This window comes from Pongo abelii, chromosome 6, assembly GCF_028885655.2.
Source record: "Pongo abelii isolate AG06213 chromosome 6, NHGRI_mPonAbe1-v2.0_pri, whole genome shotgun sequence".
NCBI classification, from domain to species: domain Eukaryota; kingdom Metazoa; phylum Chordata; class Mammalia; order Primates; family Hominidae; genus Pongo; species Pongo abelii.
Window position 1 is genome coordinate 126,691,940 of NC_071991.2, and position 12,772 is coordinate 126,704,711.

The following is a 12,772-nucleotide window of genomic DNA, read 5'->3' on the forward strand; positions in this document are numbered from 1 at the left end:
ACTTAAAAGGACAACAGACATGATGTTTGGTGGAAAGCAAGTGGTAGTCTGTGGCTATGGAGAGGTGAAGTTTAACCTTTCATTTATTAGGTGTTTTAAATGGATTTTGTTGAAATATTCTGGAATTTTTTATTTGTATGGACATATGAGTACACTCTTTACCACTTTAGATGAGAAAAAGAATTTCAGAGGCCCTCTGGTTGAAGTAGACTTTCTTTTTCCCTTTGCGTTGCCGCCATTCTTCCTTAAGTTGATTTTCTGACTTGCTGCAGTACCATCGTTTGTGATGTTCTTTTTAGCTTGTGTTTTGATTATGAATCGTGAGTGTGGGTGTTCTTGTGCACATGAATGCAATAAGCAGGAGCCAGGGGTTTGTTTATGAGCTGCATTCAATTATTTGTTCTTCTTGTTTTCCCCAAGTATGAATCTATTCAGTGAAATTCCTCTTGGGGGTGGAAAGAGGGGGTGCACTTTACCAGAAGCTTTGAAAAGTGGTTTTCTCAGTGACTTTCCTTAATATGTGTGCTCTCTCCCCTCTTCAGGTGGGGAAAGGGTGCTGTGCTGCCCTGAAAGCCATGGGCTCCATTGTGTATGTAACTGAAATTGACCCCATCTGTGCCCTGCAAGCCTGGTAAGCCTCTATGCTACCATCTCACTTGCAATCTCGGAGCTGTCTCCAAAGAATGGTCTGGTTGATGCCACACTTTATTTTAGAGGAGCCCAGATCCTCAGAGAGGCTGCCACTAACTCAAAGCATCTGTCTTTCAAAAAGGTCAAGGAGCTCTGCTTGGAGAGAGCAGAGACTATCAGAAAAGCAAAAATTTAGAAATCCTATGGAGATAGTAGCAGGGATTCTGTTAGCCAGAGAACAAGTAGCCCCTTACCTTCTCCATGTGTAATACTTGCCTTTCAAATAATGATCAGAAAAGAAATTGGCAGGCATCAGATGCCTTCTGATGTGTTACACTGAAAATAGCCCTTCTGTGGTGTTCCTCCCAAAAATTTATAACCTGAATCTAATTGTGAGGAAACATTAGACCAATCCCAGTTAAGGGTAAAATCTACTAACTCTGAGTGAAGCATATATGAGAATTATTTACACTAGTATTATAATTCTTAAGTTTGAAATGATTCTAAAATTAAAAGTTAAAACTTTTCTTATCTATAAAATGTGGGTAATCATACCTACCTCATAGGATTGTGAGAGTTCAGTAAAATAATAATTAGCATAGGCTGGGTGTGATGGGTTCATGCCTGTAATCCCAGCACTTTGGGAGGCTGAGGCAGGAGGACTGCTTGCACCCAGGAGTTCGAGACCAGCCTTGGCAACATAGGGAGACCCCATCTCTACAAATAATTTTTTTTAATTAGCTGGGTGTGGTGGTGCATGCCTGTGGTCCTAGCTACTTGGGAGGCTGAAGTAGGAGGATCACTTAAGCCTGGGAGGTTGAGGCTGCAGTGAGTTGTGATTATGCCACTACGCTCCAGCCTGGGTGACCCAGCAAGACCCGGTCTCAAAATAATAATTATTATTATTCTATATTATACATTATATAACAAATACATAATTATATAAGGTACAGAGCTGCTGCCACATAATATATGCTCACTAAATAATAGATGTTATTAAAATTGTCTCTTGCCATCCTCAGCAGGGTGGGAAATACCACTGTTCTTAAAAACTATTGCAGAGTCCAAGTGTCTGTAGCCTGGGGGAACCATCATCCTTCTGGTACACTAAGGGTTTAGGAACCTGAACATGTTTTAATACAAATTGTGATACTGTTCAGATTATCCTATAGACATGAATTGATCACTTACTATGCATTAGATACTATGCTATGTGCTGAGAATGAATAAGATGAATATATAAATGAGATAAGGTCCTGCTTTTAGAAGCACACAGATAACCACTGTGCAGCAAAGTAAGTGCTGTCATGGAGTTAAATGGCACATGCTTCTGTAGGAGCATAAAGGAGAAATTGCTTACTGAAGAGCAAGGGAGCAGGGTAGAAAGAGATGTCAGCAGAGCTGTCTTGACATTTGTATAGGTGTTTTCTTAGTTTGGAAGTATATTCCAGGTACTGGGAACATGTGTGTTGTCTCCAAGGAAGGAGATAGCATGGCAGATTTAAGAAGCTGGAAGTATTTTAATGTAGTTGGCAGATGAAATACATTTGGGGGAGTGGTACTATCTAAGGTAGGAGTCATGGGAGTCATATGTCAGTATAATCACATATCGCTGTAAGTATTTGGGTCTTACTCTAATCCTGCCTTATCCTTAAGAACAGGCAGTCTCACTGAAGTATTTTAAGAAAGGAAGTGACATGATCCAAATTGCATTTAGGAAAATCAGTCTGCAAAATGATTTAGAAAGATGTAAACCTGCAGGCAATGAGATTGGGCCAGGTGTTACTATAGTAATCTAGGCAAGAAGTAATAAGACCTAAACTCAAGCAAGGCCAGCATGTATTAGAGAAGAGTAGAGAGATGAAAGAGACGTTTAAGGAATTAAAGAAAAAGAGTCAGCCAGATTTGGTGACAACTTCAATTCGGGAGAGGCAGCAAGGACATTCTTGTTTATATGGCTCATTCAGTTGGATGAACAGTGATGCTCTTGATCAAGATAGAAAATATAAAAGAAGAAATAGATGAGATTATGGGTACAGAGAAAATAATAAGTTTATTTTCAAACACAGTAAGTTTGAGATCCTTCTGGGACATTGATGAGGTGCTATCCAGTGGCTAATTTGATCCTTGGCTATGAAGCTTCAGAGAGATCTAAGCTAAAGATACAAATGTAAAAATCAACCATCTATAAGCAGTCATTTGCAGCCAAAGGAAGAATGTGGTTCTCTATACTGAAAGAATAGAGAAAAGAATAAAGGCATAACCCTGCAGAGCACCAACATCCAAAGGTTGGCTGAAGTTGAGGAGAGGCAATTAAGAGAAGTAAGGAAAACCAGGAGAGATGTATCCTGGAGTCCAAGGGGTATAGAGTTTTAAGAAGGCAAATAATGTTTAATGTAGTAGAAGAAATCAAATAATATAAGAGTCTAAGAAGTTGGGCATGGTAGCGTATGCCAATAGTCCTGGCTACTCAGGAGGCTGAGGCAGGAGGATTGCTTGATGCCAAGAGTTAGAGGCTGTAGTGCACTATGATTATGCCTGTGACTAGCTATTGCACTCCAGCCTGGGCAACATAGTGAGATCCCATCTCTAAAAAAAAAACACAGTTAAGAATCTAAGAAATCTTGGGTTAGGCCTTCGGGGGATCACTGATGATCTTGGAGAGAGCACTTTCAATGGGGTAGTTGGTTAAATGGCTAAGTGGCACTTTCTAGTTTCTAGAAATTTGGTCAGGGAATCTCATGGTAGCCCCTGGCTCCCTATTATCAGGAAGAAATAAGTTCCATGATGCAAAGGAACCTTTATTTCTGTCTTGTATGAACTAAGTAAATTGTCTGGATTTTTCACTTCTAAGAATAGTTCAGCTATCTCAAGAAATGACAGCAACTTGATATTAGCTTTTGAAGTCCTGTGTTAAAAGGCTCCCCAGCTGCCTGTTTAGGTTAATGGGTCATGCTTTATTTCAACAGTATGGATGGATTTCGACTGGTGAAATTAAATGAGGTCATCCGACAAGTGGACATTGTTATTACCTGTACAGGTATGATAATGACATTTTAAATGGGGTGGCACTTGGGAATGTTTTTATGGAGCAAGTGTAAGATGATTGGAAATATTCTGAAAAACCAAACTCTAAATCTAGAGAGAGAGAGTACCCCGCAAAGCCAGCCAGTCTTTCACATTCTTCCTAATTCTTTAGAGCTCTGACCAAAGGTATACGATTAGGTCATTCCTATGTAAAAATGTTTCTCTTCACCCTTGAAGACAACTGTTATATCTCCATTCATCCTAGGAGATAACTAGAGATGAGATTCACTTATAAAGTTTTATTTGGGAAGCCAGATCTTAAATGTACACTTGATTTTTTATTTTACCTCCAAAAGTGATGTATGTTTCTTTCTAGTATGTAATTAAGGCAAGGCTAGAGAGAAATTCTTCATAGTTAGAGAAAGTAGAAGAGGTTATTCTGTTAATTTCCAAAGAGGTAGATTTTGAGTTTTAAGGAATATGCAGAAATGGCTAGTTTCCTCTAGGGTAAGATACTTATTTTTATGTAGAACCATAAACTACAGGAACACTGGTTTTCTTTTATAATTCTATTTTAGAGGGGGAAATCAGACAGAATAAAAAAAAATTTGTAGTTGTAGCCTTAGGAAGAAATAGGGGCAGAGAAGAGGGACCATAAGAAGCTGTTCATGGTTCATATCAATCCCCTGGATCTCTTTTGTTGTTTTAAATAGAGATGAGGTCTCACTCTCCAGGCTGGTCTCAAACTTCTGGCCTCAACGTGATTCTCCCACCTCTTCTTCCCAAAGTGATGGGATTATAGGTGTGAGCCACCCTGCCCAGCCTGGACCTTTTTTTTTTTTTTTTTTTAATTGCTTTTTTGTGATCTGTAATTCATTCACTACACATTTCACACATTTAAAGTGTTCACTGTTTTTTAGTAATTCACAGAGTTTGTACAACCATCACCACAATCTAATGTTTTTACTGAGTTGTAATTCACATCGTAATGTTCACCCCTTTAAAGTATGCAGTTCAATGGCTTTTAGTAAAGTTGTGGAACATCCCAATTATCGAATTTTTATCACCCCAAAGAGAAACCCCATATCATTAGCAGTCACTCCTTATTCCATCCTCCATCATCCGCCAGCCCTAGGCAACCACCATTTCCCTATTCTGGACATTTCATATAAATGGAATCATAGCAACACCTGTGAAAAGAAGGGGAAAAAATAATAATTTTTTTAAAAAAGGAATCATTTATGGCTGGGCACGGTGGCTCACACCTGTAATCCCAGCACTTTGGGAGGCCGAGGTGGGTGGATCACCTGAGGTCAGGAGTTCAAGACCAGCCTGGCCAACATGGTGAAACCCCGTCTCTACTAAAAATACAAAAAATTAGCCAGGTGTGGTGGCAGGCGCCTGTAGTCTCAGCTACAGGAATGTGAGGCAGGAGAATTGCTTGAACCTGGAAGGCGGAGGTTGCAGTGAGCCGAGATTGTGCCATTGCACTCCAGCCTGGGCAACAAGAGTGAAACTCCTTCTCAAAAAAAAAAAAGGAATCATTCAATATGTTTTCAGGGCCTCCCCATGTGATGGCATATATCAGTACCTTATTTCTTTTTATTGCTGAGTAATGTATCATTGTATGGTTATACTGTATTTTATTTACCCATTCATTAACTGGTAGACATTTGGGTTGTTTTCGCTTTTTGGCTATTAGGAATAATGCTGCTATGAACATTGAATACAAGTTTTTATGTGGACATATATTTTCAGTTCCCTTGGGTGTATACTAAGAGTAGAATTGCTGGATCATATAGTAACTTTGTTTTTAACATTTTCAGGCTGGGTGTGGTGGCTCACACCTGTAATCCCAGCACTTTGGAAGGCCGAAGTAGTCAGAGCACTTGAGCCCAGGAGTTCAGACCAGCCTGGGCAATATGGCAAAACTCTGTCTCTACCAAAAAAAAAAAAATACAAAAATTAGCCGGGTGTGGTCCCAGATACTCGAGAAGCTGAAGTGGGAGAATCACTTGAGTGATTTAAAACAAAAAAACAACATTTTTAGGAGTTGCCAAGCTTTTTTTTTTTTTTTTTTTGGAGACGCCCAAGCTGGAGTGCAGTGGCGCGATATTGGCTCACTGCAGCTTCCACCTCCCATGTTCAAGGGATTCTCCTGCCTCAGCCTGCCAAGTAGCTGGGACTACAGGCGCACGCCATTTTTGTATTTTAGTAGAGACAGGGTTTCACCATGTTGCCCAGGCTGGTCTCAAACTCCTGACCTCAGGCAATCCACCTGCCTCAGCCTCCCAAAGTGTTAGGATTACAGGCATGAGCCACCGCGCCTGGCTGGAATTGCCAAACTTTTTAAAAGTGACTGCACCATTTTACAATCCATCAACAATATATATGCCTTCTAATTTCTCCATATCTTCACCAACACTTGTTATTGTCAGTCTTTTTGATATTGCCATCCTAGTGAGCGTAAAGTGGTACCTCATTGTGGTTTTGATTTCCATTTCCCTAATGACTAATGATGATGAGCATCTTTTCATGTATTTATTGGCCATTTGTACATCTTCTCTGAAGAAATGTCGATTCAGATCCTTTTCTTTTTTTTCTTTTGGAGACAGGGTCTCACTCTGTCACCCAGGCTACAGTGTAGTGGTGCAGTCACAGCTTACTGCAGCCTCGACCTAAGGGGCTCAATCAATCCTCCCACCTTAGCCTCCTTAGTAGCTGGGACTACAGGCACATGCCACCACACCCAGCTTATTTTTGTATTTTTCTGTAGAAATGGGGCTTTGCCATATTGCCCAGGCTGGTCTCAAACTCCAGGGCTCAAGTTATTGATTCTGCCTCAGCCTCCCAAAGTGCTGGGATGACAGGCATGAGTGAGCATGCCTGGCCTGCTTTTTTTTTTTGAGAAAGAGTCTTGCTCTGTCACCCAGGCTGGAGTGTGGTGGCACGATCTTGGCTCACCACAAGCTCCACCTCCCGGGTTCATGCCATTCTCCTGCCTCAGCCTCCCAAGTAGCTGGGACTCAAGGCACCTGCCACCACGCCCAGCTAATTTTTTGTATTTTTAGTAGAGATGGGGTTTCACCGTGTTAGCCAGGATGGTTTTGATCTCCTGACCTCGTGATCCGCCCGTCTCAGCCTCCGAAAGTTCTGGAATTACAGGCATAAGCCACAGCGCCTGGCCTGGCCTGCTTATTTTTAAATTGTCTTCTTCTTATTGGGTTGTAAGAATTCCTTATAACAAGTCCCTTATCAGATATAAGATTTGCACATTTATTTTCTCATTCTGTGGATTATCTTTCTCCACTGCTGCTCAAACCTCTCTTCTGTTTTTAAGGTAACAAGAATGTGGTAACCAGAGAGCACTTGGACCGTATGAAGAATAGCTGCATCGTTTGTAACATGGGACATTCCAACACAGAGATTGACGTGGTAAGATCAAGTAGCTCATTATTGGGGGCTTTTTTCTCTCCTTCACAAGAAACAAACTGGAAAATGAGAGAGCAGGGTCACAGGCCATCCTAAACATGACTATCCTGGCAGAGTTGTCCACATCTTTTCACTTACTAGCCCTATAGCCTGTGTTTTTGGAGACTATAAAGTTTCTTCATCTCAATTTAATAATTTTAAATGATTGTCATCTTCTATTCAAGCTCGATGCCTGTTTACACCATAAGCCTTATCTCTATGTTTAGGATTGAGAGCAAGATAAACTCAAAACTACAATGAATGATACAAACTCAAAGCTAAGTGATACAATGAATGTGAATCAGTATGGTAGTCAGTATTTTGGGGGTGTTTGGTTTTACCATAAAGATAAGTAGGTTGGTCCAAGGAAATAAGGGAGAGAAATCTATGGGCTGGGATGATTATGTTGCTTTGGATTGACTGTGTGTATCAAATACTGTGGTTTCTTCTTTTATCCCTCTCTTATTGGGCGAGGTCACCGCTCACATGTTTTCCAAACTATAGTAATTGTGTCTGTAGATGTCATAATCAATCCAGCGCCATTGTGTAGTAGCCTGTGTTCTTCAAACCTGGAAAATATATCACTTTGATTCTCTAATTTGGTTATATTCACCCTAAAATTTTCCAATCCAAAATAGCACTTGGTACTAATAAGTTGCCCAAGTAATAGTTAATAGAAATGTTGTTTCTTTTTTTTTTTTTTTTTTTTTTTTTGAGATGGAGTCTCGCTCTGTCGCCCAGGCTGGAGTGCAGTGGCGCGGTCTCGGCTCACTGCAACCTCTGCTTCCTGGGTTCAAGTGATTCTCCTTTCTCAGCCTCCAGAGTAGCTGGGACTACAGGCACCCGCTACCATGCCTGGCTAATTTTTATGTTTTTAGTAGAGGCAGAGTTTCACCATATTGGCTAGGCTGGTCTCAAACTCCTGACCTTGTGATCTGCCCACCTCTGCCTCCCAAAGTGCTGGGATTACAGGCATGAGCCACCACACCCAGCCAAGTGTTGCTTATTTCTTTTCAGACTTACCAAAGTATCTCTCAGTGTGACTTTTACTCTGGTTTTAAATTTTTCTGGCATTTTTATGGCACGCTTGTATTTCTCTCTGGGTAACTGGCTCAAGCAAAGCATGCTTTCATCTCCACTGAGGGCTGCTCTGATTGAGCTTCAGCATTGCCAGGTAAGGACCAGCTGGTGTACTGAGAGCTTATTGGATAATATTTATTATATATGGTTTCCCTTTTTTAAATTCTGTGCTCTATTCTTCCATTATTAAAAATAGCTGGCAGAACAACCTACCAAAGCCTCTTTCTACCCTGGGGTGTCTGAGTGGTATGGCCTTATTACTCTCTCTTACCATGATATTTTGCTTACAATGAACAATTTAGTTGGTAGTTGGTTCTTTATTTTTCTTTTGCTTAAGTTTCATTTATGTGCCATACTGCCTCTTTGCTGAATGATCAAGGATATTAGTATTTCTAAAACTATCCAGCAAATGATTCTCATTTCCTGGATGACTTTGCTTCTAGAGCCCCCAAAGGGGAAAGGCCTAAAGGGAAGTATTTATGTCATGCCCTGGGCCCTAATGGGAAATCTTCAGAGGAAGGGAAAGGGAAGGAATTTTCCTTTCTAAACCCTCAAGAAGCTCTGAAATAAAAATAATTCCAAATGCAGTCATGTACCTTTTGTATTTTTACTTTATCTCATTTCATCTTTTTGACCACTCCATGAGGCATTATTCTTATTCTTAATTTTCAGTTGGGAAACTAAGAAGTTAACTACCTTGTCGGGCATATAATTGATTCAAAATGAAACTGGTGCACAGGCCAGGCACGGTGGCTCACACCTGTAATCTCAGCACTTTGGGAGGCTGAGGCAGGTGGATCACCTGAGGTCAGGAGTTCAAAACTCCATCTCAAAAAAAAAAAAGAAAAAGAATATGATGTTTGAGACCATGTGTGGTGGCTGACACCTGTAATCCCAGCACTTTGGGAGGCCAAGGCGGGATGATTACTTGAGCCCAGGAGTTCGAGACCAGTCTAGGCAACATAGTGAGACCTCATCTCTATAAGAAATTAAAAAAACAAAATTAGTTGTGTGTGGTGGCTTGCACCTGTAGTACCAGCCTGGCCAACAGGATGAAACCCTGTCTCTACTAAAAATACAGAGATTAGTTGGGCTTGGTGGCGCGCAACTGTAATCCCAGCTACTCCAGAGGCTGAGGCAGGAGAACTGCTGGAACCTGGGAGGCTGAGGTTACAGTGAGCTGAGATCGCGCCGTTGCACTCCAGCCTGGGCGACAAGAGCGAAACTCCATCTCAAAAAGAAAAAAAAAAAAGAAAAAAGAAACCAGTGCACAAAATCCAGCGATTTTTTTACTCCTAGTCTAGTTTTCTTTGTTTTGTTTTCCTGTGTGTTGTATTTATTATCTCCTCATGACTTGTGGATTAACTTCAAATCATGATGGTAATCTCTCCTTCAGAGGCAGCCCAGACATAAGTAACCTCCCAGGATAAAGACCAGAAGACTCTTCACTTTCAATTACAAATATTTTTTGTATGATTGCTATATGCCAGGTGTTGTTCTAAATGCTTGGAGTCAGTGAACAAAACAAGCAAATATTTCTACCCTCATGGAGCTTATATCTTAGTGAGAAGAAAAACAATAAACATAATAAATATGTAAAATTTATACTATGTTAGAAGGCAAAAGCACCACAGAAAAAAGAAAAAAGTAGAGCATGGTGGGAGAATTGAGCACTGGATTATAATTTGAAATAGATCAAGCTGTGACCCTTATTAAGAGTATGATGGGCCGGGCGCAGTGGCTCATACCTGTAATCCTAGCACTTTGGGAGGCTGAGACGGGTGGATCACCTGAGGTCAGGAGTTCAAGACCAGCCTGGCCAACATGGTGAAACCCTGACTCTACTAAAAATACAAAAAAATTAGCTGGGTGTGGTGGTGGGCACCTGTAATCCCAGCTACTCAGGAGTCTGAGGCAAAAGAATTGCTCGAACCCAACAGGCGGAGATTGCAGTGAGCCGAGATCGCACCATTGCACTCCAGCCTGGGTGACAAGAGCGAAATTCCATCTCAAAAAAAAAAAAGAAAAAGAATATGATGTTTGAGACGATGTGTGGTGGCTGACACCTGTAATCCCAGCACTTTGGGAGGCCAAGGCGGGATGATTACTTGAGCTCAGGAGTTCGAGACCAGCCTAGGCAACATAGTGAGACCTCATCTCTACAAAAAATAAAAAAAAAACAAAATTAGTTGGGTGTGGTGGCTTGTACCTGTAGTACCAGCTATTTGGGAGGCTGAGGCAGAATCACTGGAGCCTGGGAGGCAGAGGTTGCAGTGAGCCAAAATCGTGCCAGTGCGCACCAGCCTGGGTGACAGATAGAGACCCTGACTCCGGCAAAAAAAAATTTTTTAAAAAAGATGATGTTTGAGGCAGACTGGAAGGAATTTGCCATGTGGATTTTTATGTAAACAGCATTTCAAGAAGAGAGAAAGGCCAGTACACGTGCCCTCAGGCAGGAGTGTGCTTAGTCTGTTTGAGGAACACCAAGGAGGCCAGTGTGCTTGGAGGAGAATGAGCGTAGGACAAGAAAGAGTGGAAGATGAGGTCAGAGGGGTAACAGGCCAGATCCTAGAGGGCCTCATAGCCCATTGTAAGAACTCCTGATTATACCCTGAGAGAACTGGGGAGCTGTTGAGGGTTTATAATCTGACTTAAGTTTTTAAAGGATGGCTTTTATTTTAAAAGGATTGCCCTGGTTGCTGTGTTGAGACTAGACCAAGTTTTGCAGGTATTGCCAGGTGGCCCCATATCTACCAGTCACATGAGCCAAGGGCCATCTCTCACTTCTCTTTGTGTTCTTCTTGGCGGAAGATGTATAGCTAAGCTAAATGATCCAGAAAAGGAGATGCTCAGAGGAACTTTTGAAAAGTTAAATTATTCAACCTTTGGTGATAGTGTCACAGGGCATGTAAAATGAAATTCAAGGAAATATCAAACACAACTAGTAATCGAAACCGAATTTTTATTCAGTGTTTAGCAAATTTATATTGAATACCTGCTCTGCTCTGTGCCAGATACCAATTTACTAAACAAATGACAGTGAACAATATCCCGTCTCTCAGGGAGCATATATTCTAGTGTGGGAGACAAATAATAAAGAAATAGATTGTTATTTATTAGTACTTAGTGTTGAAAACAAATAGCAAGATAAGGGTATTGGGGATTCCATTTTAGTTAGGGTAGTCAAGGAAGTCTCCTTGAGGAGATAACACTTTAAAAAACCTGAATGAAATAAAGGAGCAAGCCATCCAAGCATTCTGTTCAGAGAGAATGGCAGGTAAAAGACCCTGAGGGAGACACGTGCTTGATGTGTTTGAGGAAAAGAAAAGAAGTCACTGTAGCAGGAACACTGGGCAAGGAGGTGAGGAGAATAATTAACTCAAGGAGGTATAGGCTATGTAGAGCTTTACAGGTCATGTTAAGGACTTTAGATTTTATTCTGAAAGAAGCCATTGGGAAGTTTTGAATAGATGAGTGACAAAATCTGACTTAGGTTTTTATTTATGTATTTATTTATTTTTATTTATTTTTATTTTTTGAGACAGAGTCTTGCTCTGTTGCCCAGGCTGGAGTGCAGTGGTGCAATCTCGGCTCACTGCAGCCTCTGCCTCCTGGGTTTAAGCAATTCTCTTGCCTCAGCCTCCTGAGTAGCTGGGACTATAGGCGCCCACCACCACGCCTGGCAGATTTTTTGTGTTTTTAGTAGAGTCGGGGTTTCACCATGTTGGCCAGGCTGGTCTTGATCTCCTGACCTCGTGATCCAACAGCCTCCGCCTCCCAAAGTGCTGGGATTACTGGCGTGAGCCACCACGCCCAGCCGACTTAGGTTTTTAAAAATTACTCTGGAAGCCAGGTGTGGTGGCTCATGCCTGTAGTCCCCAGCTATTGAGGAGGCTGAGGTGGAAGGATTGCTTGAGCCTGGAAGTTAGAAGTCAGCCTGGGCAACATATTAAGATCCTGTCTCTAAAAATAAAATTACTCTGGCTTTTGTATAAAGAAAACACTCTGGAGCTTGACTAATGATAGGGATAACAGCAGGTTCTTTCAGTATTTCTGACTGTAGAAAGTGGTGGCTTGGATTAGACGGGCAAATGTTAGAGGTGATAAGTGAAAGGTTGTGACCAATGGAATTTGCTAAATGGATTGGATGCACACTGTGAGAAAAAGAGGGAAATCAGTACCAATCAACTCCGTGAAACTGTAGGAGAATGATTTGGTAAGTGTCCAGATATTTTTAGTAATCAAAATTTTTAAAGAGGTTTTTTCTTTCCTTTTTTGGTAGGAATTCATAGTTTAACCTTGAGATGTTGCCTGCTGCATATTTAAGAAGGAGTAGCTCATCAAAAGAGTTGGTCATTTAGAAAGCTGCGTTTTTTTTCTGAGAAATATGAGCGCTGTGAATACTGAAGGACCTGGGATAGGGATTATGCTCTCCACTGCCTTTTGGCCATATCTTTCTTTTATATGTTTGCTTTGTCTTAAAAGCAGACCTTCAGCCAGGTGTGGTGGCTCACGCCTGTAATCCCAGCACTTTGGGAGGCTGAGGTGGGCGGATCATGAGGTC

General features: G+C 41.3%; 1 protein-coding gene across 4 annotated transcripts in view; it reads left to right on the plus strand.

The window, feature by feature from the left end:
• Positions 1-12,772, plus strand: part of AHCYL2 (adenosylhomocysteinase like 2) — a 205,292-nt gene that overhangs the window by 181,639 nt on the left and 10,881 nt on the right. For all 4 annotated transcript variants that reach the window (XR_008526806.1, XM_024249306.3, XM_024249307.3 and 1 more), the window contains 4 exon segments: positions 1-64; positions 543-631; positions 3,600-3,670; positions 6,998-7,092. Coding sequence is in view for 3 of the 4 variants with exons in the window: in XM_024249306.3 (XP_024105074.1) it covers positions 1-64; positions 543-631; positions 3,600-3,670; positions 6,998-7,092 (319 nt within the window). In the remaining variant the exon portion in view is untranslated.